Genomic DNA, 26,348 nt, shown 5'->3' on the forward strand with positions numbered 1-26,348 from the left:
ATGGTTATAATAATATGGATGACAATCTATGGCATAAGGAAGAATTAAATTTCTCCAGAATCCCTCTTTTCCTCTCTAGCAGGCTGTAAACACATCAGAATTACAGCCTATTTTTTAAACAAATCATTTTAGCAGTTGCAATTCCTTCTGTGCAAAAGGGAAACACATTAGAAGTTTCCATGAGGTCATGTTTTTAGATCTAAACTAGCGGGTGTTGGGGGGGTGGTCCCATCCCCTTCCCACCCCTGCACCTTCCACCTCTTTACTTCAGTAAATATTCCTCCCCCCAAAATCTGCTAAAACTTACCTACCAAATCAATCAATCAATGAAGCAAGTTTTTCATAAACCCCAAAGCAAATTAAAGCAACGAATTCTTCAGAGGACAATAAAATTAAGAATTTGCAATAATTCACACACAGTATATTTAAGGGCTGAAGGGCTTAAAATAAGCACAAGGGTAAGCACATTTGTATTCATGGTACATACCCATAAAGTAGAGACACGTTGTAATTACAATTTTTTTTCCTATAGACTCAACTAATAAACCTGGAAACACTAATACACATTGTATACATTTGTGACATTTTTCTGCAGTCCAGACTCAATATGAATTCAACAGGAATCTCCCTATAATCTTTTCTTTAATAATGTATTACTAAAACATAAATCTGAAAAATAACTAACTTTTATGGAATTAAAGAGCCAGATACTAAACCAAGCACTGATTTAATTCTTATAATCACCTGAAAGGTGAGTATTATTCCCAACAATTACCAAAGAGGAATTCAGATTTAGAGTTTAACAATTTGCCTAAAATGATGATGAGCAGGTGGGAGATCTAGGATTTAAACCCAAGATTTTTGATTCATATGTCTTCAATATTACTTTCCTATACACTCCTAGGGTTGAAGATTCAGGAGTTAACAACTTACAAACACGAAGGATGTGCATTATTCAAACAGGCTGTCTTCCGAAGTGCCACGTGACAATTCTGCTGATTTAGAGCTAAATGTGTTCCCATAGTCATTTAGTATTCTTGCCCAAAATAAAGCAAGATAAAATCAAAGCATATGTTAGAATTTAAGCCAAGTTATTATCTGTCTTCTTCATAAATTCTGAAAAGCTTTTCCACCAAAATCAGATGTTAGGAATGAGATGGAAGAAAAACAAGAGAGGAAAAAATATAAAATTAGAAAGCACAGAGATGTAGGACAAAATGACAGGAAAAACAGTGAGAGGTAAAAGAGAAGGGAAAGGGGAAGAGAAGAAGAAAAACAGATTTTCAGGTTTTGAAAGTCCTGTTTGAAATAGGTCATGAGCTATGTGAGAAGGACAAAGCAAATTTCCCTCAAGGTTAACGAAAGACCAAAGAAGTGGCAACAATATTTCCTGACTTTTAAGTACAAAATCTAATTTTTTAAAGGATCTTTCACCTTTTAGTCAAAATAGTAGCATGGAAAGTCCCTAAACAATATTGCATGCACTTTCTACATTGCAGGCAAACATGAGCTCTCACATGCATCCTGCTGGGGTTGTGGGAATGCCCAGGTAAGACAGGCAATTAAAAGGTAGACTTCATCCACCCACAAGCCTAAAGGCAGAGATGCTGATTCTTTTGCTTCCTGTCTGGCCTTCTCTAGCCAATTCTTAGAAGTCTGACACACATTTTCAATATGTTGTAAAGAATAAGCATCTTCTGCTCTCAGTTAGACATAAGCCAAATGTTGGCAGGGAAAGAAGTAAGAGGCTTTGGAAAGTAGATCCTCACCTCACAAACACACGGGAAAAGCTTTCTATAGTATCACCAAACAACAGAAAAGGAACACTTGGGCTAATTCTTTTCTCTAGATTCATTTTCACTTTATTATCTTACTCAATGACTCTTTCAGCTGAATGTCTTTTCTGAAATTTCCAAGGACTTGGCTGGTATTGGCAAATTTTGTTGCCTCTTAAGAGTGCTGAGATAGACTTTGAACTCCATTTGAAACTGGGAGAAGAGTAATTCAACAAAGGTTTCTGGGAAAACTCATTTTCTCTGATACTATTTTGTGTGGTTTATATTCCCATGTTATAAGAAAGAACCAGCAAAATTCCTTACTTGTTTTACAAAGAAAGAGCTAATCGCTGAGTTTTTCAAAATGTATTTTTGCTTTATTAGTGGCTTTCTGATACAAGAAATTTAAATTATTACTATTCATCTCTCTGAAAATGTCACACTAAAATTTATTCAAATATTCTTATTCTGTATGTCTCTGAAAAAGAGAGGACTACTTCATAGCAAATTTTAATAAAATAATTATAAAAAGACCAAAGGGCTCAGTTTAAAAAATACACAGAGTAAAAAACTAGTGAAAGAAATATTTAGAAATATGTTTACCACATTAGAGCAAGAAAGATTCCTAAGCAAGCCACAACTTAAATGGGAAAGATGGGCAGATTTGCTCTATAAAAAGGGAAATTTCTTTGATTACAGAAAGGTGCTATCAAAAAGTCAAAAGACTAGAAGAAAATATGAGCCACAAACATCACAAATAAATAAATATGTGTATAATTGACAAAGTATTTCTCTAACTCAACAATAAAAATAAACATCACTCTTATTCTTCACATGATAAAGATACCTAAATTAATTATTAATCAAAGTCTCATCAATTCAAATTAGCCAAAAGATTGATAATATTCAATATAGATCAGAGTAATAAATGAAGGTGTATCCTTACATACTATTAGTGGGAGACTAAATTGGAAAGGCATTTATGCAAGATAATCTATCCACATTTAAACATATATACCTTTCCTCCCAGATATCCATTTCTAAGAATCTATCTTTATACAGAAGGTATTATTTGAAAATTATTTGAAATAATTTTCTGAAAACTTGGTAAAAATGTAAATGTCCATTAAAGGAAGAAAAGTCAAATAAATCATAATCCATCAATAATAATACTAATATTATCTATTTATAGGGCAATAACTAAGTGCCAGAAATATTCCCAAGTGGTTAAATAAGCTCAGTTTGTCTTCATAACAAACCTGTGGGTTAGGTATTATTAGGACTGCCCCATTACAGATGGAAATACCAAGGCATGAGATACTTGCTCAAAGTCCACAGCTTATAAGAGGCAGAGCCAGGTTTCAGGTCCAAGTAGCCTGATATCAGACTACTGGGAAATACCATTAAGTAGAATGTAGTAGATAGCTAGGTACTGATGCAGAAAAATTTACAAGGCAAATTGTTACAAAAAAAAAAATTACAGGACAAGACTGGTATTAAAATTTCCTTATGGAACCAAAAATGAAGCTATGTATTTTATTATTTACACACCGCATGCGCCCTATAAAGAAAGTTATTACTAGGAGTGGAAATGGTCATGGCAGAAGAAGGTGATGGGAGCATCCATTTTCACGTTTCTGTATTTCTAAACTGCTTGAAATGTTAGGAAACAAGAATGAATTCAATTATTATCATCCAATTTTTTTATGGTATTTTTCTTTAAGAAAAGAAGGAAGGGATGCATATGGAAAACAGTTTGTCCTTACAGATGTTTCTACAACTGGATTTCTGGCTTTTGGTCACATTTTTTCCTCTTAAAAGTTGATCCAAATATCTGTTAAACTCAACCTCTTAAACTTTCCAGAATTGTTTTCAGTTCATATAAAAGGCTTTAAACTGCAACCTCTTTAACTTTGGCCCCACTATGTTTATGACTATTTTTAAATAGGCAGACTTTTGGTTGTTTTTGAAAGACACTCAGAAGATCATTTATAAGAACAGAAAGTTGAACTGTGGATCTTGTCTGGACTTGGGAAAACCCAGATCTGCATCACCAGGCAGGATCGCTTTCTAGCCTTTACTAACTGAAAGCCTCCAAAGCTCAAGTAGCACAAATGAATGTGTATAGGGCAGTTTACATCCAAGAATCAGAGGCTGCAGAGGAAATCTGTGCAGGCTATCAACACTGAATGAGAAGAAAGCTGCTTCTTCTAGTTTCTTCTACAGGGACTTCTTAGGATCATTTAGATGTTTCACTCTGGAGTGACAACGGCTGCATTAGTACTTAGGAATTAGATATCATACGTAGACTTCCATCAGGAAATGTAAATAACCCAAAACTGATAGCCAAAACCATCCTCTAGTAGAATGATGAGTGCCAAGCTCCCTCCTTCCTCCCTGCTGGTTCCCTTATATTTTTTGCAACCCTGTACACCATCAATGCAACAGGCAGGGCTCCCAACATGGAGCACCCTTTGAAGACTTGGCAGCCGTGGTGCTCCTCAGTGCTTCCATTTCCCCTTCACATGCACTCCTACATCTTCAATGAAGACAAGGAGCCAGGAAGCAATGTGAGAGCTAAACACAAGACTTGGTTATAACACAAGGAGAGCATTCAAAGGCCTGGTTGCCTATTCCTTTGGCAATGGAGCTGTTCTGGAAAATTCTTTCAGCCCTACTTCAGTGAAAACTAAAATTAAAACAAATCAGAGGCAGCCTTAGAAGAAAAAGAATAGTATTGTGCATTTTCATATAGGAATATTGATACTGACATAGATTTGGTATACATTTTATATATCCATATTAAACATATGTATGAGTAATACCTACATAGATGGCCAACACTAACAGAGGGGCATCATTTGTGGCTTCTACAATTATGGTAGCTATGTATCAACCAAAAAAGCAATAGGACGGTGTAAAGGCACAGAAATGAACATGGAAAAACAGACTGGGAGAAATTCTACCCCTTGACATCTAAATTGAAATGGCCAGGAGCTTATTGGACACTATCAGCAAGAAGCTTAAAGTCTATGGAGCAAGAATAAAATATAAATTCTCAGTTCACGGCATGATATAATCCCCAATCTGGCACTTTGGCCAACTTCAGAACTGGAAAAATGACGTATTCCAAAACCATACATTCAAAGGTAGGAAGATAGAAACTGAAGATGTTCATATGCAAGATAAAAAGACAAAGTGAATCCTCCAAACTTAGACAATGACAATAATTTAAAACAGTGTGTGAAAACCTACATACCCTAAGACAAAACCTGGACAAATTGACGTCTTGTCTATCGCCATGACTCATATGGAATAATCTAAAAAAATAAAAAGAGGAGGGACTTTGTCCGTTTTAGAAACTTAGAAAAGTCTTAGGTTCTCTCTTCAGCCACTCACAGCTTAGCCATTTTCCAAATGCTGTTTTCCAATTACCAAACTTAGGTGGATGGAGTTGAAAAATCTCTGATCATTCTGTCATTAATATGTATTGGGCACCATCTCTGGGCTAGGCACTCAGTAGATGAAGATGAACACACAAATATGAATGCTGTTGCCATGAAGCTCAAAGTTTGTGCTACCTGTTCTGGAGTGGACCATCAGCATTTGGTTTACAATGAGTCCACAGAACAAGGAAGAAAACCTGGTGAGCTTACAGACCTGAAGATCCATCTTCAAAGACAACACCACAGCAAACTGCTTGTATTTACAAATCCAAGTTTCATTCGCTAGTTTGGAATTTAGAAATCACCTCCCCATGGGAGCAACATCATAAATAATGTTTGCAGGAATAAGGGGTGGATCTCAGGTCAATCCATAAAGTTTGTGTTGCCCTGCATTCAGCTGTAGTGTGGTGATCTTAAGAGGTTTCTGGGGTTTGTTCCTCTGGGCCCCTCATATCAATAGCATTTAAGGTGTCATTTATCTTCTCAAGGTTTCCATTACAGATTGAAGCAGTCAACACTTGAGATAAACCACATACCGCCAGGGATGGGCAAAAAGCTGTGAGCACCTACGGGTGGGCTGGCCATCTTCCTCCTGTCCCATCTGCCTCTAGCATAAGAGAATAAGGAGGGGCTTAGACCCTCCCTGAAGATGCTTAGGAAGGCAGGAATTACATTCTGAATAGCTCATCTGCACGGCAGCTACAAGCCTCTTACGTGGTGCCTCGTCTGGCCAACGCTATGCAGAGTTCATACCGTTGTTACTAAGAAACCACAACCAATACATTGCCTGGTTATTTTGGGAAGCAAAATAGTATTTTTACATATTCTTTTGTTTTTAAAGACATATGTTTTTCAGGGTTAATCCCAGCTCTAATAGCATTTAAAGTACATTGACTCACATTAATGTTTAAATAGCACGTTTTAAGCAGTTTCATCTGTACTCGATGCATGAACCATAGCTTCATTTCTAGGTCCCCAAAGATTCTCAACTTGACATCTGACTTGCAAAACAATAACCCTAGATCAGGCTCTTTTTGTTCACATCATGCTACAGATAGACGTGTAGCTTAAAATAGAACAGTAAGCCATTCTAAAAAAAAAAAAAAAAGTCTCTGAGACAAAATTTCTAAAAATGATTTTATTTGTCTTTAGGAATGAGGGAAAAAAACATATTATATATATAGTAGCTACTGCTGTAGGAAGCCATTTACTGGCTCTGTGGCAGGGTTAAGCACACTCTTTCTTATAATCCATTAAGGATGCCCTCAGGTTATACTCAGAAAATGTAGATGCTTTAGTGGTAATCACCCCAAATTATCTAAATGAAATATTGTTTCAGTCTTAGTGCTGGAGTCTCAATATGAAACATAATTTTCTTCTCTGAAAAAAAAGAGTCTACATTTTTTCTCCACCATTGCCACATTGTAAGGAGTAGGTTGCCATTTACTGGTAATTCTGTCAGTGGTTTTCCTAAACCAAGGGTAAGAAGAAGCTCCTAAATTTTGCTCCATGGATTCACAAAGCTTTTGCTGAGTTCCCAGAAGAACCTGGATATATCCTCTCTCCGAAAAGCTCATGAGATGAAATATCTCAAACTAAACCCTTCAAGAATGGAAATTCTACTGCTAGGAGTTGGTAGTCTCCAGTGAAATCTATATTTAGAGACATCAAGTTCAAGTGCCTCTAAGGAAAGCAAGCACCTGATAAACATGAGAACCGCCAGATGCCATGGTAGGAAGCAACACACGCAAAGCAGCCGTCTAGCCTGGGCCTGGGTGCAGCTGAGACACGGGGATCCCAATAGGTCTGCAAAGCTGTGGGTGAGTTTGGTTTGCAGCGTCTCTCCCAACACCTTGTCACACTCCAAAGGGGATCTGGCAGCCCATATTTACCATAGAGAACAGTGATTATCTACACTGTTGTGTAGAGAACCCAACAACCAGGGCAAGCAAGATCAGTATCCTCTAGAAACTGTTAGAAATGCCAGTTCTCAGGTGCACTCCAGACGTGCTAAAGAAGAAACTCTAGGGGTAGCCCAGGAATCCATGTTTTCTCAAGTCCTACAGGAGGTTTTGGCACACCGTCATGTTTGAGAACCACCCCACAGGATGAATTAAAATCACTGTGGGGTGATCCCTCTCCCAAGTCTTATTTATAATTGGATCATGAAAGATCTTTCCTCCCCTGAAAAATCATCAAGGAACAGCTGGCCAAGGAGGAACCAGGATGAGGTTTCAGGAGTTATTTTAAGTCCCAGTTTACCATCACTCTTCCCTGTTCGTTTCTAGCTTAGAAATGTTCACAGGCACCAACAAAGGGAAAAGAGGAAACATCAGAAATAGATCTGCTCTATCCCAGATGTCAGTGTATGCTGGGCAACTTACCGCTACTGAAACCTTCCCTTCCAAGTAAATAGCAATATTAGCAACATTAACTGTAATTCTAACAAACCATACAGAAAAAGAAAATCTGCCAGACCTACCCTTCAATGCAACTAAGACACCACTAAACCTTTTTCACAGCGTTCCCATTTAGACGCTTTTAAATAGTGTCTATCTAAAGGAGACCACACACAATACAACACTAATGTATTCTCCAATGCATACTTTTAAACTTCAGAGCAAATGTTTTTAAATCACTGAAACTTAAACCATTAAATCACTGCTCCAAGGCACTTTTTATGTAACAAGAAATTTATACAAGTTTTCCTCCTAAAATTAATTTTAAATCCTCTAAAATAAAATTCCAGTTATCTATTTTGGATCAATATGCTGCCTAATTTTTAATCCAACCCTGATAATTTTTCCACTTAAATTTTTAAAAAGCTATACGTTCATGAAGCTTCCATGTACCACCAATAGCAGTTCTTATGTTGCTTCAAAACACTGTTGTTTAAATTTCAAAGAATGAGGATCTGGAAAAGCAGGAGCAACACCAAAATCGCACCACTGAAGATTTGGAAAGCAAATGTACAGCAGAATAGACCTTTCTGCACAAAATACACAGTCCAGGCTATCCTACTACCACTGGCACAAAACGAACAGCAAGCACTATTTCTTGGCCATATCATTATTAGTCCCCGGCTCTGTCTTCTGGGACAACTGTCCTCATGGAAAAGTGGGTAGTGCTGAGTAATCAACATTATTTTTCTCTGTCTCGATTTGTAGTATCAAAGCCTTGTTGCTATTTTTCAGCCTTAAAACCTAATCATCATAAATCTAGCTGCTTCCTTCTTTAGTGGTAATTAGCATTAGTCATAAGCCAAAAATGATCTACATAAGATGCTAAATAAACACAACCCTTCTTACCTTTCATGCCAAACTTGGAGTGTCTTGCCAACTTAAGCAGAAACAGCATCACCAAAAGGCAAAATCCCACCACAGACGCAATCACCACCACAGCATAGACCTAGAGAAAGGAAGGGAGGGCGGTTACAATCTTGCTAATTAGTTCCCTGTAATCATATGGTAGTGTTGATGATGATGATGATACAGGCAGTTCATATTTATTGAATGCTTACCACTTGTTCTTATAAGAGTCTTATGCATACCAACTTACTTAATTTTCAACAACCCTATAGTGAAGTATGTAAGACCTATTATTATGTCTACTTTACAAATGAGAAAACATAAGTTAAACCTTGTGAAAATGGCTAATCAATTGGTATTTTTAAAATATTACATCTCTCTCTCCATTCATGAGGTGGGCAGAGAAAGAGAGAGAGAATATGAAACATGGATGGCAAAATACTGGTGATTTTTCTGTGTGTGAGACTGGGTCTCCTTTTGTTGCCCAGGCTGGAGTGCAGTAGCACAATCATGGCTCACTGCAGCCTCGACCTCCAGGGCTCAAGGTATTTACCCACATCAGCCTCTTGAGTAGCTAGGACTATAGGTAAACACCACTATACCCAGCTCATTTTAAAATTTTTTGTAGAGACGAGGTTTTGCCATATTGCCCAGGCTGGCCTTGAAATCCTGGGCTCAAGGGATTCTTCTACCTCTGCCTCCCAAAGTTCTCAAATTATAGGCATGAGCCACTGCACCCAGCCTGATAATTTTTGAAGCTGGTGAAGAATACAATGGGGTTCATTTTACTATTCTCTCTACTGAAGTGCATGCTTGAAAATTGTCCATAATAAAAAGCTTTTTGTAGGTTATTGTTGCTCTTAGAAGTCAGGATGCCCTGGGAACAGTGAGTGGAACTGGAAGGAAGCAGGAGGTGCTTTTGGGGTGAATTCCACCTGTGAAAGCCCCTTGGGTTGTACATTTATGATATGTGTATTTTCCTATACATATGATATAAGCCTGAAAAAGTTTAAGTAAATTTAAAAACTTAACATTGTCAGATGTGGATTACATAAGTCAAGAGGGTAGATGCAGATACATGTGAATCCTGTTGCATCCCTGAAGTGGAGATGACAGAGGTACAAATAGAAATGCAATCGCTCTGCTACCATTGCTGCTGACCAAGGCACGATACTCCTCTAAGTGCATCGTAATATTTTAGAGCAAAGTTGTGAGCAGCACTGTGTCTCCTTCCAGTCTTACTCAGCCCAAAGACCTGCTTGCAAAAACAGTTTGCTTCTCTAAACCAGGAGTTGGCAAATTTTTGCTGTAAAGGTCAGATGGTAAATCCTTCAGGCTTTGCCAATCTTGCAGTCTCTGTTGCAACTAAGGATCCAGCTCTGCCAGTGGAGCATAACTTTGTTATAAAACTTTATTTACAAGGACAGCAGGTGGACTTGAACATAGTTGCTAATGCCCATTCTGAGATGTCTTAAGTAGCCATTCTTGCTTAAGAATCTGCGTAGCAATTTTTAAGATGGATATTATTATCCTCATGTGTAGTAATCATTAGTGCCATTTGTCCAACATTTCTGGTTTTCTCTGGTTTTTCTTTGTAGGAGGCATTGCCTGGCTTGCTTGTGGTTAGATGAGTTCATGTGACTAGTTAAGACTTGTGTCACTGTCAGGGTGTAGAACTTCACTTCTTGTCCAAGATCTTAGTCTAAGGCAATGTTTCTAAACCAGGGATGATAATATTGCCATCCAGAAGACACTTGGCCATTTGGGGTTGTCCCAACGAGGGGGAAGGTACTACTAGCACCTAGCGGGTAGAGGCCAGGCATTATTATACATCCTACAGTGCCCAGGGCAGCCTCCCAACCAAAGATTATTTATCCCCAAATGCCAGTAGTGCCAAGGTTGAGGAATCCTGCTCTACCTGCTCCACAGTTCTCTTTATCTCTGTCATAAAAAAGAAGTGCTAACTTTTAAAAACGTGGCTTCTTCATCAGACTGGTCCTGGCACAAGGACAAGGCTGAACAGAGCTCCTACCCAATACATGAAATGAAACAAGAAAGAAACCTTTGCTGTTTTATGCCCCTAAGATGTGGAGGTTTTGTTACTGCAACAGAGCTTATTCTAACTGACATACCCATCTCACAGGGAGAGGCATTATAGGGTAGGGATTAAAACCATGGGTTCTTCCTGAGTATAAAACCTAGATTTCTCACTTATTAGCTGCATGACTTCAGAATTACTTAACCTCTCTGCATCTCATAATCTTCATGTGTAAGATGGATAATATAATATAATTATTCTACTTTGTGGGTTGTTGTAAATCCTCAATGAGTTAATGCAGATAATGGGTTTGGAAAAGTACTACAATATATAATAAATTAATGTTAGCAATGATGATGATAAAAAACTAAGAGTTAGAAAAAAAATTAAATAAGCAGCTCACAGTCACACCTCCTGAGCTTGGCAATGGAACTAAGTCTGTCCAAGTATAAATCCTGTGACTTATCCACTACATTGTCTCTCCAAAGCATGTAGTTGAGAATGAAGGCAGGAAAAAAAACATACAGCTAATTCTTCCAGGACACCATCTCTGATGTCAGTTGAGAACAGCATTAAATAAGTCACAGAGCACCAAAAAACACAATGCCAAGCACTTAGCTGGTGTGGAGCAAAGATATGATCATTCGCTTCTCTGGTATTTTAACTGTGAGTAGATCTCCCCCAAAATGCTTCTGCAAATGTTCGAGTACAGACTTAACTCTGTCTCTGCAGCCCATATAAAAACAGAATAGTAGCAACTCCTGCAAAGCTAATTATGGATAAACTTAACCATTTCACTCAAGCTGACCTCATGACTTTGGGTGTTTTTTTAAATCTTTATTTCTAACTAATGTTTTTATGGGAAAGAGATCATAGCATTTTAGCTATAAGTTTCTTTACTTTATTATTAAATTTCAGACTTCTATAGATAGAAGGAGAATACCTAAATAAACAACGTCAAACTCCATTTGATAAATAAGAAAACTGGGGTGAGGGAGTTAGATGATTTTCCTGGAAAGTCCTCCACCCATGCAGCAGTACCACAGTACAGTGCCTTACCTGCTTCAGACAGTCCTTAACTGGGATTTAGGAGACCTAGACCCCTCTGTTCACAGGACACCTTGCTTTTGCCAGTCATGACAGCTAGAACAGATGCTTTACTTATCCAAGCTTCCACTTCCTCATTAGATAGTGATGCCTGCCCTGGCTTCTCTACCTAGTTATAGAATGTGTAAGTCAATCTAGAAAATGGGAAGTGGGCTCTACTGCTGAAAAGCAGCTAAGGATCTGCAAATGAATACTTACAGCTACTGAAGCCATTCTAAATTTAAATCCTTTAATAAGGATGCCTGTGACAATGAAAAGAATCGTTTCCTCAAAATCAGATTGTTTGATAATTACAGAGTTTTGTGTACCGGGCATGTATTGAGGTAGTTTTCACATGGAAGACAAGCATGGGTGAGTTTGTCTGGTCGGTTGTTTGATTGACAGTTTGGTTAGCTGCTTGATGGGTTGCTTTTCATGTGAGGATATTTCTTAGGAAAGAACAAGGGAGATCTGCCCTCTCCTGCAAATTCAACGAAATGCTGGAAGAGCACTTGTTGGACTAGAAACATTTTTATCTTTTGTATCAGCTTCCTGGCTCTCAACCTCCTCTAATCTAATGATCCTTTCTGTGATCAAGAACTGTTTATATATAGAATATCTGAACCACACATAATTCTAACATTTTCTTTAAATTCTACAAAACACCATATTGCACCTCTCATACAGATTTTAGGAGCCTCAAGCAAAGTTATAATATACAAACTTACTGATCTTGCCTTCCAGCAACTATGCTAGACATGGTTCAAATGTCATGGAGATATGCCAATCAGGTGCCTAAATTTATCACTTGTATTAAAAAAAAAAAAACAGAAAACTAAAGTCAACATATAATTTTGTGTAATTGGGATACATATACATCTATGGGCTTAATACATGCTGTTTAGATTTCTTACAGAAACAACTCTCTTACACAAAGAAATATTAAGTGGATTGGCATGAGAATTAAAAACTAAAATGATTGCATAAGACAGGAAGCAAATACCATTCACCAGTTGACTTACCATGGTATTTGTTCTTGCTATTTCAATGTAATGCATATAGTCATCTATGGAAGCGTGTGTCTTTGCATGTATACGTGTGTGCATGGGTATGAAGCATACCTCTATACTAGATATGCATAAAGTTTCAATTGCATTGCATCTGTTTATGCACCTCCCATTTTCACTCTCATGGTCTTGGTTCAAGTATATATCACATGTCTTTAATGCTCCACCTAATCCCTAATGGATTGTTCTACTTCCAATCCCTCTGTCCTATACTGTTCACTGCAAGTCTCGTCAGTCCGCAAAATGTACTGGGTGCCTATTAGGTGTCAGGCAGTATTCTGAGGGCTTGAGGAAACAGCTGTGAAAAAAACTGACCAGGTTGCCCCTACTGAGAGTCTTACTAAAGAATCTAGAGAAGATAAAAAATACATTAAACAGTTTAAATGAGGTCATCCCAGAAAATGATAACTGCTCCAAAAAAAATGGAAAGGTACAATGGCTGCCTGCTGGCCACCTAGCTGAAGCCACATCATGGGCATCAGGAAGCAAATGCCTGAGAGGGGAGGACCACAAATGCAAAGAGCAGGGCTGGAGCACTGGAGAGAGCATGAAAAAGCCAGGTGGCGAGCAGTGAGAAGAGCTTGGGAAATGAAGTCAAAAGCTGGGGAAACACAAGGTCCCCCAGGGCTAATAGGCCACCATGAAGAGTGTGGCTTTCATATGAAATGTTGTTTTTTTTTAGAAGGAGCCTTGCTTTGTCGCCAGGCGCCAGGCTGGAGTGCAGTGGCGCGATCTCAGCTCAGTGCAACCTCCGCCTCCTGGGTTCAAGCCATTATCCTGCCTAAGGCTCCCAAGTAGCTGGGACTACAGGTGCACGCCACCACTCCCAGCTAATTTTTGTGTTTTAGTAGAGATGAGGTTTCACCATGTTGGCCAGGATGGTCTTGATCTCTTGACCTCGTGATCCACCCGCCTCAGCCTCCCAAAGTGCTGGGATTACAGAAGTGAGCCACCATGTCCAGCCCCATATGAAAAGTTTTACTGCAGTTGCAGTAAAAGGACTCTGAGAATTAAAATTAAAAAAAGTGATCTGATCTATGCTTTAGAAAGATAGCTCGGGCTGCCATGTGGAGAAAGACCAGAAAACACAAGGGTGGGAGAGGGAGATTGGTTAGGAGGCTGTGTGGTCATGCAGGAAAGAACAATTGAGGCAAACTTTCTCTGTAAAGGGCCAGAAGTAAATATTTTCCACTTTGTAAGCCATACGGTCTCTGCTGCAACCACTCCATCCACCATCGGAGCACAAGAGCAGCCACAGACAGTAGGTAAATGAACGCGAGTTTCTGTATTCCAGTAAAACTCTATTCATGGACAATAAAATTTTAATTTCACAAAACTTTCATGTGTTATGAAACATCATTCTTCTTTTGTTGTTTTAAGCCACTTAGAAGGTAGAAACCATTCTTAGCCTGCAAACCATAGAAAAACAGGTGGTGAGCTGGACTTGGCCCATGGGTCAAGTTTGCCAACCTCTGGGTTAGCCCGTGACCGTGGCAGTGGAGGTGAAGAGATATGGACATATTTGGGATTTACAAGGAGACAGAGCTCACAGGAAGCGCTGTGTGCATATGACATCGAGGAAAAGAAACAACTGGAGGAAGCTGTTGGGTTCAGACTAGAGCAACTGACAGACCAGTCCCATCATAGACCCCTGGGATCTTGTGACTTCCCTCTTCAATGGCTCTTCACTGAGTCATAAACCTACACACCTGAGACTCTGTGTCAAGACCTACAATCTGGCCACAATCTATAGCTCCAACCCTGCCGTCCTGCACACGCCTTACCTTCCAATTAAGCGCCTTCACTGTGTTTCGCCATCTACAAGCTCCTGTTCACACGCCCCCCCAAATGCCCTTCCCTTCCATTCCTGTATGTCCAAATCCCAACCCTCCTGCACAGGCCACACAAAAAATCACTTGCCCCACAAAGTTTCCTCTGAGTGTCCCAGCTGCAAGGAACAAAACACCTGCTTCTCCACTTCTATCTTTGTACTGCATTGCTCTGCTTCTATTTGTATTTGAGGTGCTAATATTCACTTCTAGGATCTCTGATGTATTCTAAACGATGAATCTTAATTTCATTCATATTATTATATCCCCTCCACTGCCAGTCCCTTCCACAAGCTGCTACATCTGGTGAGCAGTCAAACTTTTACTAAAAGTTTAAGGAGACAGGTATGAAGGTGTAGTCCATGAATTATAAAGCTGGTTTCCTGCTCTTCTAGTGATACCCTTCTAAAGCACAGATAATTGAAATAGCAGCCACTAACATCTAAAAGTGGCGCACAAAAGCAGCAAATAAGTCAAAGGCCATATAACACCTGTATCACTTTTTTAAAGCATTGTTATTAATTCCTCCCACCTTTAACACCCTATTTACATATGAACAATAAAAATGTCTTATCAAAGCAGCTACATTCCTCTAACATGGAAGCATCCAAAATGCTCAAAGCCAATTCAGATACCTATTTATCCCACTCACCGAGAGATGTTCCCGACCGGTTTTATCAGTGACGTCTGTGGAAGGGATTTCATTACTTCTGTTCGTGGTGTCCCCGACATCATTTGCTGCAGTTCCATAATCTTAAGTGGGGAAAAAGGGAAAGAGAAAGAACATGAAGCTGTCGTTAGGCTGCCAACAAACACAAGGCCAAAGTAAGAGCCAGAACAAAGTAAGACAAATCACAAAGATTCCAAACCCCCGACAGCCTGGCTGTGGAGGGACGTGACCGGGCTGCTGAGTTCAATTCACAGCTGAGCTGAGATTGCACAACGCCCACATGTTATTCAACCCAGAACTTTACATCATTGTCTTGTTAGTCAGCCCTAAACCTGGTTCAGGGATTTTTCTTTGCACATAAGCATATATCTGTTTATGGATGGCATATCTGAAACAAGCATGACAGGGAATCAATCATCTAGGAGTCATAGACTTATTGACCTGGAAAGGTCTTTAGAGACAGAACACAACTGCCCATTTCACAGCTGAAGAATATCAGTGAAGGAAAGTTAAATGACTAGGAGAAGGCAAGAAGATGGCAGAACCCACATGTTACCCCAGACTTGAAATGAGCAACACAGGTGCTCAACAATCTCAGGGCAGGTGCAACTAATTTGTGCCAAGGGCAGAGACATAAGAGGAGACGTGGAACAAGCATCATTATGAAACTTGGATACACATGTAAACTTTTTTGAAGAGTTCTGAAGTGCCAATATCTCAGTTTCAGAATGATTAAAAGGTAGACCCGAACAATACTTGGCATTGTTAACACTCTGTTCTCATTTCACCAAGTCACAAATGCCGTTGCTGCCTTCTGGATTGATTTTAGTCTACATGGGTCAGGAAAGAAATAATGACTGATTTTTTTTTTCATGGGTAGCCAAAGTTTTTATTAGCAATATCACATACAAAAGGTCTCAGAAAACTCTTGGCAAACTTATTGCAAACAATGTGGTTTACAACGTTTGTACCTAATTCTCAATAGGTACACTGCCTTCAACCTCGTCAATGCTGCCCCAGCTAAACTTCTCCAGGTAGAATCATCAGACTGGCCTCAGGGAAATCAATTTAAATTGTATTTTTATTAGCAAAGTATCCCTTTGTGAATAAAATATAACAGAAAAAAATCTATTTTCTATGTGTTTGCTGTTTCATTCTTAATGCCAAAACTACATTCTCATCATTTTCCTTTTGAATGTCTTAAAACTTACTGATTTTAAACACTAACAGATATCATTTATAAGTCTAGTTTTCTCTCTTCATATTGTAGCCAACTACACCTGCAAAATTTAAATCATTCAAGTGTCTATAGTTTAATATCATGACATTTTGGCCCAAAGATCCAAAGTGAGATCTGGGGGTAACAGGAAGATGACATTCTTAAAGTCTTTAAGTAACTGGGAAAGGGTCAAAAATATAATTGTAAGATGTAAAAACCACAATTCAAACGTATTTCTCTAGGAAACAATTTGAGGCACTCTTCCTTTAAACTGTATCAGGACAAATACAAACAAAAACAACACACAAATCAGGTGGAAAAAAATCAACCAAACCACAGCTTGGAAGAAATGCTTAACATGCACAAGCAGGTAAAGACAGTAGTTAAAATTAGCTTGAGTTAAATACACACGCATACAATAAACATGCAGGCAGGCTCATTTTATAGAAAAGAATATCAATCACTACATAAATATAAAATTAAAGAACAGATTATTTTATAGAAAAATATATAAATATAATATTTTATTCAATCTTCTAATCATTCCTAAATTTCAAGCCAAGTCTTAAAATGTAGGCTGCCACGTCCCCAAACAGTGGCTTCCTGGCTTGGAAATCTGTTAAATATGGGTTTTCATACCTAGGGAAACATCCTTGGCATTCAATCAAAACAGCAAAGGAAAGATGAGATATTCCATCAAAAGCTAATATAGACCAGGTGCTTATAATCTCAGCATTTTGAGAGGCTAAGGTGGGCTGATCACCTGAGGTCAGGAATTTGAGACTAGCCTGGCCAACACAGTGAAACCCCGTCTCTACTAAAAATACAAAACTTAGCCGGGTGTGGTGGCAGGTGCCTGTAATCCCAGCTACTTGGGAGGCCGAGGCAGGAGAATTACTTGAACTCAGGAGGCGGAGGTTGCAGTGAGCAGAGATCATGCCACTGTCCTTTGATTTCTTTCCTTGCACATTCCTGAGAAAATCTCATTTTTTTTTCAAGGGGTTTAAGCCTATTCACCTCCAGGGAAGCTGACTTAAATTCTGGGGGTGAATGTAGTTACTGAAAGGTTAATCTATTCCTCTTGTCAGTAATAAGGGCAAGAATGGACTACAAACCAACCGATCAGGCCTTGAATTGGATACAAAGAGGGCTTGTCTCCTGTCTCTTGGGAAGTCCTCTTTCCTCTGGGACACCTTCAGAAGCACTTTCCTTTCTCCCATTCATGTGAACGGCAACAGATCCCCCCATCCCCAACATTCTCTTGTAACCATAAGGGGACCAGCCCTCAGTGAAGCTGGGATGGTGGGCAAAAAAAGTGTTGAATGAAGAGAACTTGGGTCCCTGATGACATGGTGGAGCTCTGCTATAAGCAACCCTAAATCAAGCCCTGCCTTTGCGGTTCTTGTCTGTGAGCCAAACGCCTTCATTATACAAGAAGCATCATTTTGAATTGGCTTTACTGTCATAGCCAGAAACTGATATACCTCCCTTTTCTTGGTAGCCATGGCTTTTAAACAGGTAATTAGTTCCCAATTAAGGAAATAACGATGTCTGTTACAGCCAATGGGACGGATTTACTACTACTTCCAAGAACAGAGTATAAGAGAGAAAATGCTATTTACAGGCATTATAAATGTCAAGGGAAAATGGCTATCAATATTGAATGATTTTTGAAATATTATTTTGGCCTATGTAATGCTTAAAGTGTATATTTAACTGAGCTTAGACATCTTCTTTCAGCTGATTTATTCCACTACACACAAACATCTTGAGAAAAAATACCAAGTAGAAAATATGATAGCTACCTTCATAAATTACATCAGGATAATTCGGGTTTGCACCTAAAAAGTAAAACAGAACAAAGATTTGTAAGTATGCATTTTGGAGTCAAAAATTACTAATCTATGCCAACTAAAATGAACTAAACATACATTGAAGTTTTGCAATTTAATAAACTGCTTTTACATGACAGGTAAACAAATCTTGAAGTTCTTGAGTTGTTTCTCATTAACTCCGCTCCCCTCCCCAGTTCTCCAACTTTCATCCCTCCAAAAAAAAAACCTGCAAATTGCTTTGAGAAACCTTCAGCAATCAATGAATTATTATCATTTTTCTTTTTTTTCGGTACTGTTTCTATTATACAATTGGCCATTTCCAATTGCAGTTTTGGTATTTTTATTCCAGAGACAGATAATTTTCATACCACTTTTGTTATTTTCTAATGGTTTGAGGGTAACTGTCAAGTGCATAGCAGGGCCATTTGCATTCAGGAGCATATTGTTAACCACACTGCATAATGCTATCTAAAGCATAATTTTAGACTCCACCTAGTCTTCAGGGGAGTTTTTAAGGTTGAAGAAACCCTTTTTTCATGCCCGAACACAACAAAGAAAAATAAAATGTACTTCCTCTATTGAAATCATTGACATATAAGAACTTAATGATCTGCACATTACCCCAGAACCTAAAGTACAATAAAATAAAAATGGGATGTCAGAAAGAAATATGAAAGTTATCAATTTAATTGGGGGGGGATGGCTCTGTAGTCACCAAGATGATCAGAATATTCTGCTTTAAGGTATTTCTGTGAGACTTGCCAAAAACATTTTTTTTTAACTCAGCATCAACAAAAGCTGGTAACAAAAACATTTGCTACGTATTCTCCAATCAGCGCTAACTGGGTCTCTACATGAAAGTCTACTTGGAAATAAAATTAAATTTTGTTTTAACATTTAAGTGATTGCAAAATGAATTTCCAAAGCTATTTCCTATGCTTTTAGTCCTCACTTGCCATGTGAGACAGTAAAACTTGTAAACCATAAAGCTTACTCAGTTTTCATTTCACTTCTGAACCCTTAGCAGGAAAATGCCATTAAAGTAAAGTGAAATGAGCCAATTTTCTGTTCATGCATTCCCCAGAGAATAATCAAGGTTAGTCCAAATGAAGAACCAAATAAAAGTGGCCCCGATGTTCAAATTAGAATTCTAACGCATTTCAACTAGAAAAATATCTATTTTAGCAGGGAAAAAAAATGAAATGAATGGCTGTGTACTTCCATCCAGGAATGCTGCATACTGCTGTATAGTGTATGCTTTGCACAACTCTAGGGGGCGCCTTTCATATTGTAGTCCATGTGAAATTGTGCCATATACATCCTGTGCATGGGTACAGCCACATGTGATGGGAAATTGTGCAGTGCACACCCTGTGCAGCTACATGTGATAGCACTGTAGCAATGTATGCAAAATCTTTGATTCTAGTAAATTTTAATATTTTGAAGTTTTATTATCCCAAAAACCATTTCAAAGTAATTTTGGGTTACTATATGTGAATGTCTTGTCATGATTGTTTGTAACTGTTATAACACTCAGAGAAGAGTCTTGAAGGCTTCTCTGCGCTTTGAGGGGTAACTCAATGAATAAAGCAGCAGCAAGAAGTCCCAGTGGCTGCACTCCTGATGTCACTTGCAGGGGACTCAGTTGTCCTCTGAAGTCCTTTCCCTTTATAAAAGCCCTAGACCAAGTGGTGTCCCCCTTCACCATCGGAACTTACTAACCCTGCTGAAGGAAACATTCTATAAGCACAAGACAGCAAGTCATTCTTCAAACTGCTCGGTAATCCATTATTTAGAAGATCTCATTCATCCCTCTTCCCAACGTGCCTCTCAACACAGTCTGAGATTTTCAAATCCAGCCTTCCACATCATCATAACTGTATATTTGTCTTGCAGGAAGGTGGAACCTACTCTATCTCACAATTCACAGGTCACTGACTTAGTTTATAATTTTTAAATATTTGGATATAAGTGTGTGGGTCTTCATTTGCAGGATGGTGGCCAACCATCCCAGACTGCCAGGGACTAAGGGGATTCCTCAGACAATGTGCTTAGAAGTTTAAAAACTGAGACTGTTCCAGCCAAATGCCTTCCATCTGCCCATGCTGAGGGTTTTTTCTGGCTGTGGGGCTTTCACCGCTTACCCTGGGAGGAGTTGGTCACTGATTTGTTCTCAGGCCCTCATGAACCCCCACATATGTGAGAGAAGGGCCTGTAGTCACCATTACTTTTACACCTACCATTCCATAAGAAAGTTAAAAAACTGAAGGTTCAGAGCTAGATTTATCTCAGCCACACATTTAAACGGCCTCAGTGACTATGAATGACATCTAGGTTTAATATGCCACGTTGCAGAATGGGAACACCCAAACACACTACCCACACAAAGCCCCTAGGAAGATCCAAGAACGTCAAATCTATTCACTGTAATAAATGTCGGGTATGGAAAATTTGGGGTCCAATTGTAAATAAAGACATTAGCCCATAATCTAAAAAGTAGGTCAGGCCGGGAGTGGTGACTCACACCTGTAATCCCAGCACTTTGAGAGGCTGAGGCGGGCAGATCACCTTAGCTCAGGAGTTCAAGACCAGACTGGGCAACATGGTGAAACCCCATCTCTACTAAAAATACAGAAATTAGCCAGGCGTGGTGGCGCCTGCCTGTAGTCCCAGCTACTCTGGAGGCTAAGCCCCGAGAATTGTTTGAACCCGGGAGGCAGTAGTTGCAGTGAGCTGGGTTCACACCACTGCACCCCAGCCTGGGCAATAAACTGAGACTCTGATTCAAAAATAAATACATTAATTAATTTAATTTAATTAGATAAAAAAATAGGTCAGGTCCATCTAGACTTATGATTCATATCTGTGGATGCCTTCCCTATCAAGTTCACCAGCAAATCTCTTAGGCATATCTAAACTTTGTGGAAAGCACTATTTTTTCCTAACTTCCTTCTCCCAGATGAATGACAAGTACTATCACTTTACTTTTGTCCATAGTAGCCAAATTTAGTGTAAGATTACAAAACTCTTGGAAAGACAACATGAGAAAAACTATAACAGAGTTGTTTTTATTTCTCCCAAGCATACTGCACTACGTCTGACAAGGGTCTACCCACCACAACAAATAAACTCCTCTCAGTATACAAAGGTTTAGGAAAACTAGCACATAGGAGGATGCACAGACCTAATGTTTATGAAAATCAAGGGTCACATTACTCCAGCTGACCCCAGCTCATCAAGTATTTCACTTCTAACAACTTCCTAGTTTAGCAAAACCTTCCATGATATTTACATTCCAACAGTAAGGTCATTATTACCATCATTTTAAATGCAGACAGAAAAAAATATACCACTTCCTTTTTAGACTGCTGGCAATTGTCATTTTTGCAAATGTCTTGCATTTTTAAGTCTAATTTCTAAATGGTTCCTTCATTACATACTGTTGCACACTTAAATGCTAAAGATAGGAACCCCTGTTGGTGATATGCAGAACTAAAAGGTCACTGAGGAAAGACAAACACTAGCTACGGGGGAAAAAAAAATCTGAGGAAAAGAGAATGAATGAAAGACAAATAAGCTGTATCTGACTTGAGCCATGCCCTGAAAATAGGTTTTGGAAAGGGTTATTATGATTCCTTGGGTGCTATCCTAGTAGCGCTCATCAAATCAGAAATCTCAGATTTAGGTAGGGAGAGGCAGCATCAAGCCCTACAGTTTCATGTTGGGAGTCAGTGGAATAAAATAATAAAACCCAGGAACTCTGTTCAAACCACTGGAGTTCCAAATAAGCAGCAGACTGTCTGACCCCCACAGCTCACTGGGATATAAAAGCTGCAACTCCTCCCCAGCTGAAAGAGGTTGAGGTCCAAGTACCAATATCTGCTCATCTGATGGCAAAATCCTGTTTTCTGAAGAATGTGTTGAGCATCCTAAGTTGCCATACTCCCCTTCACTTTGTTCTTGACCTAAGGAATGTTGTCAAGAATTACAGGAAGGGAGTAGCCAGTCCATGGTGCAGCCTCAAGTGCCCCGAATGGGCTACTGAGGATGGAGAGAGAGGGATGAGGGGAGGGCTGAAAGACTGCCTATTGGATACCATGCTCACTACCTGGGCGACAGGTTCAGTCATACCCCAAACCTCAGCATCACATAATAGACCCATGTAACAAATCTGCACATGTACCCCCTGATTCTAAAATACAAGTTGAAAAAATAATAAAAGAACAGTAACGACTGTAGCACAGCCACAGCCACACTCCTGGCAAAGCTTCCAGGGAGCCAGTGAGGTCTGCAGTAACAAGAGACAGATGAGTCCCAAGGGCATTTGGGCTTCCAGGCATCAAAGATGGAATCACTTTCTTCTTTCCCCAACAGCATCAAACCCAAGCACTGTACCATCCTCCTAATTCCATGCAAAATCACCTCAAATAAAGCCTTTTTATTTCTATCTTTTAAACTCACTTATAGCTCATGAATAATCTTATGACTTTATGTAAATCTTGATGAGAGAGAAAACATCTTTATGACATTTCAACTGTTAAGACTCTACAGTTAAAGGAAAAACACGTTTGTAGGATAAAAAAAAATAAATTGTGGGAAGAGAAGTAGCTGACAGTAGGGTTCATTTTCCATTCTGCTAACAAGATAAAAAATAATGGGGAGGCCAGGAAGACACATCTGTTTCCTTCCTTTAAACTTTTAGTCTCCCTCTGGTGCTCTACAAAAAAAAAAAGAAAGAGGAAAAAAAAAAAGAAAAGACTTTTCTATCCATTCTATTTGCAGACTCTATTTAATGTGATCATGTGATCTTGAAAAATATTTCAAAGAATTCCATATGATAAGTCAATTACAAAAGATTTGCTCTATTCAAATAAACTGTCCTTGCTTTGTCGACAGTGTTTTCTCACTCGTGGGGGGATCAGTCTTTTGATTTTCAGGTTCTCCTCTTCTCTTTTGGAAGGACAGGCTGAACTCAGGGCCTGAAATTGGCATTGCAGTATCTGTGTTTCCTTTCTGGCTGAGAAACTCATTTGCTACACAGCACTGGGAGTCTCCACTTTTTCTGTAACAATGGACTCTTCTATAAGATAGGAGAGGATAATAGCGTTGGCTCTGGCAACTCCTCAGGAGCTTTGGGAAGCATAATTAACTAACATTAGTACTCTTGAGATATAAGGAGTTATTTAAGTACAAATCTTAATTATCATTATTCTGAATCTATGGCCAAATCATTCTCTTCTCAGTTATTTAAGGCAGAAAAGCAGACGCAACTTTCTGTCCTTCACTTCCAGGACAAGAAACAGGTCCTGACAAAAGACCAAAGGAACAAATAGTATAAAGCCAGGAGAGCTTTATTTAATGCATAACATTTGGAGAAATTTCCTCTCCTCTCGTTCTTTAGACTAAGTACACCAAATCTAAATCCACTAGTGTGGGGCATTCTAAGTACCGCAGAGAGCTCTAGTTCATCCAGACGTCATGAATCTTTCGATAAAACAGCACGGAAGGAGAAGCTGTGGGAAAAGCTCTTCCAATATTTATAGTTTGTTCCTGACGCGCACTTCGCCTCGGAGACAAGAGCTCCCGAATTAGGAAGCGCAAGTCACTAACTCCCACTGCTTGTGTGAATGAGCATTCTTGAGCTGTGACATTCTTCCTGAATGAGTGGGCCATGGAGACACTCTTTATGCACTGCCTAAAGAATGGTAAGCTTTAAAACAAGGGTATTTTATCACCTGGTGCTCTAGTTAGGTTTGTTCCAAGCCAAAGAATTAAATCATTTGGGTAATGATTCTGATAACAGAATCTACTTTTCATCAACATGGAGTTCACATTTATAGAAATATGTGGCCTTGGGCTATCTGATCAGAAAATGCTAACAAAGGCTCCAGGTTTCTTCCTCCTAACAAATCATAAGTTATCTCTCTGCCATAAATTTCTGCCTCAAATTCTACTTAAAAAGAAAGCTTCATCACTTTTAATCTCCACTCAGTCTCCATGTACACTTTCTGGTTCATGAAGAGACTTTTATATGTAGGATTGAATTTCAATGACAGACATATAGTGGATCAAGTTCATCTTAGACAAGTATTTCTTTTTGGCCAGTAAGCTAAATAGGATACATGAGAATCTTTGAAGACTTCTCAGATAACCCCACCCTGTGTGTGTGTATGTGCCTGTAACTCCTACTTTTTATTCACTCTACTTTTTATTCACTCTCCCAAGCCTTCTTAAGCCACATATTGAATACATTGGACTTTATGCCAAAACCAATTAGAGGGCATCTCTACGCACCATCTCTTCTATATTTTTATTGTTATTGCTATTTGATATCCTCAGGGAGAGTCAGCGAGGTCATCTTGATGGATGCCTGACCAGTTCTTCCAGTGGCTCCTCCAGCTTCTGCAGGGCATCCTCGCTACGCAAAGTATGACCCATGGACCAGCAGTACCAGCCTGATTGGGGGGCTTGTTAGAAATACATTACTTAGGCCCGTTTTCAAATCCATTGAATCATAATCTTCATTTTAACAGAATTGTCAGGAGTTTGGTATGTGCATTAAAGTTCGAGAAGCCTTGATTTACAACTCATTGAGAAGTTTTACCAGAGTCAAAAGGTCTCACTGGGTATGAGGATGATAATTTTTATTTTTATTTCTTTTTATTTTTTTAGACATGGGGCCTCACTTTGTTGCCCAGGCTGGTCTGGAACTCCCAGCCTCAAAGGATCCTCATGCCTTGGCCTCCCAAAATGCTGCAATTGCAAGTGTGAGCAACTGCACCCAGCAGAAAACATGTTTCAATGAAACAAAAAGTAATAGCTAGATACCCAATATTGGAATCAGGGTATCTTTGGCCATAGTTACAAAAAAGGAGATAGGCCAGGAGATTGGTTTTGCCCCAACGGCACATCTCTGGGCCACATTCCAAAAGGAGAAGGGGGAAAAGAGCTTAGACAGCAGAAAGATCTTACATTGACCCACCCTCTGAAAGGTAGATCAAATTTTTGACTTAAGTTTCTCCTTAAAGGGCTGCATTAGCCTGTTCTCATGCTGCTAATAAAGACCTACCCAGGACTGGGTAATTTATAAAGGAAAGAGGTTTAATTGACTCATAGTTCCACATGGCTGGGGAGGCCTCACAATCATGGCAGGAAGTGAAAGGGAGGCAACACATGTCTTACATGGCAGCAGGCAAGAAAGAGCATGTGCAGGGGAACTTCCCTTTATCAAACCATCAGATCTTGTGAGACTTATTCACTATCACAAGAACAGCACAGGAAAGTCCAGCCCAGAATTCAATTACTTTCCACTAGGTCCCTCCCACCACATGTGGAAATCATGGGAGCTATAATTCAAGATGAGATTCGGGTGGGGACACAGCAAATCATATCAAGGGCCAAGTCTAGAAAGCTCGGGTAGTAAAATGAAAGTCTCAAGGTCCTTTTTCTGGGCAAGCCCATGCTTCTGGATAAGAAAGGGCAAAATTAGTGTGAGATAAAAGCATTTCTGGGTAGAAGGTTTCTCCCTAATGGCTACAGGACATAAACATAAAGGGAGGTGGGGAATGTTTGTCTCCTTTATCATATACTCGGTGCCTACCTAAGAAGAGGACAACACGGAGCACCTGCCTATCATGTGTCAGGTACTGCCTCAGGCACTTCAGATATGCTTAGCCTCACGGAAACCTTCTAAGCTGGGGCTGACACATGACATGCAGGTGCTCAATGTTAGCCTCTCCTTAGGTAGACACAGAGATGCCCTCTACTTAGGGCTAGAATCCTACACTTTACAGAGAGGGAAAGCCACACTTCACACTCAGAGGTGTTAAGAAAATTGCTCAAAGCCACATAGTTTGTGGAGGATGGAACTCTGATCTGTGACTCAATCAGATCTGAGTTTGAACCCAAACCATTCCCACTACACCAAAGCTACCCTTGAAATAACATGGAGAACGGAGGCTAACTTTATGTAGGATTCCAAGTTCAAACATCAGATCTGAATGAGTCATTTGAACTGAGAGCAAGTGACAGTTTATCTCATTAGAAGTAAAATCTTAGAGGTTCCACCTATTCCA

General features: G+C 39.3%; 1 protein-coding gene across 16 annotated transcripts in view; it reads right to left on the reverse strand.

Moving 5' to 3' along the window:
- The window catches only part of NTRK2 (neurotrophic receptor tyrosine kinase 2), a 348,512-nt gene that overhangs the window by 258,340 nt on the left and 63,824 nt on the right, over positions 1-26,348 (reverse strand). For 15 of the 16 annotated variants that reach the window (XM_032290797.1, XM_032290792.1, XM_032290798.1 and 12 more), the window contains 3 exons: positions 18,244-18,279; positions 15,202-15,302; positions 8,530-8,629 (listed from right to left, as the gene is read on the reverse strand). In XM_032290797.1, coding sequence (XP_032146688.1) covers positions 8,530-8,629; positions 15,202-15,302; positions 18,244-18,279 — 237 coding nt within the window. Of the gene's footprint in view, positions 1-4,009; positions 4,033-8,529; positions 8,630-15,201; positions 15,303-18,243; positions 18,280-26,348 lie in introns of those variants that run through there. The other variant, XM_032290808.1, reaches the window with a different exon arrangement.

This window comes from Sapajus apella, unplaced genomic scaffold (assembly GCF_009761245.1).
Source record: "Sapajus apella isolate SASKATOON/1434 unplaced genomic scaffold, GSC_monkey_1.0 scaffold24, whole genome shotgun sequence".
Classification (NCBI taxonomy): domain Eukaryota; kingdom Metazoa; phylum Chordata; class Mammalia; order Primates; family Cebidae; genus Sapajus; species Sapajus apella.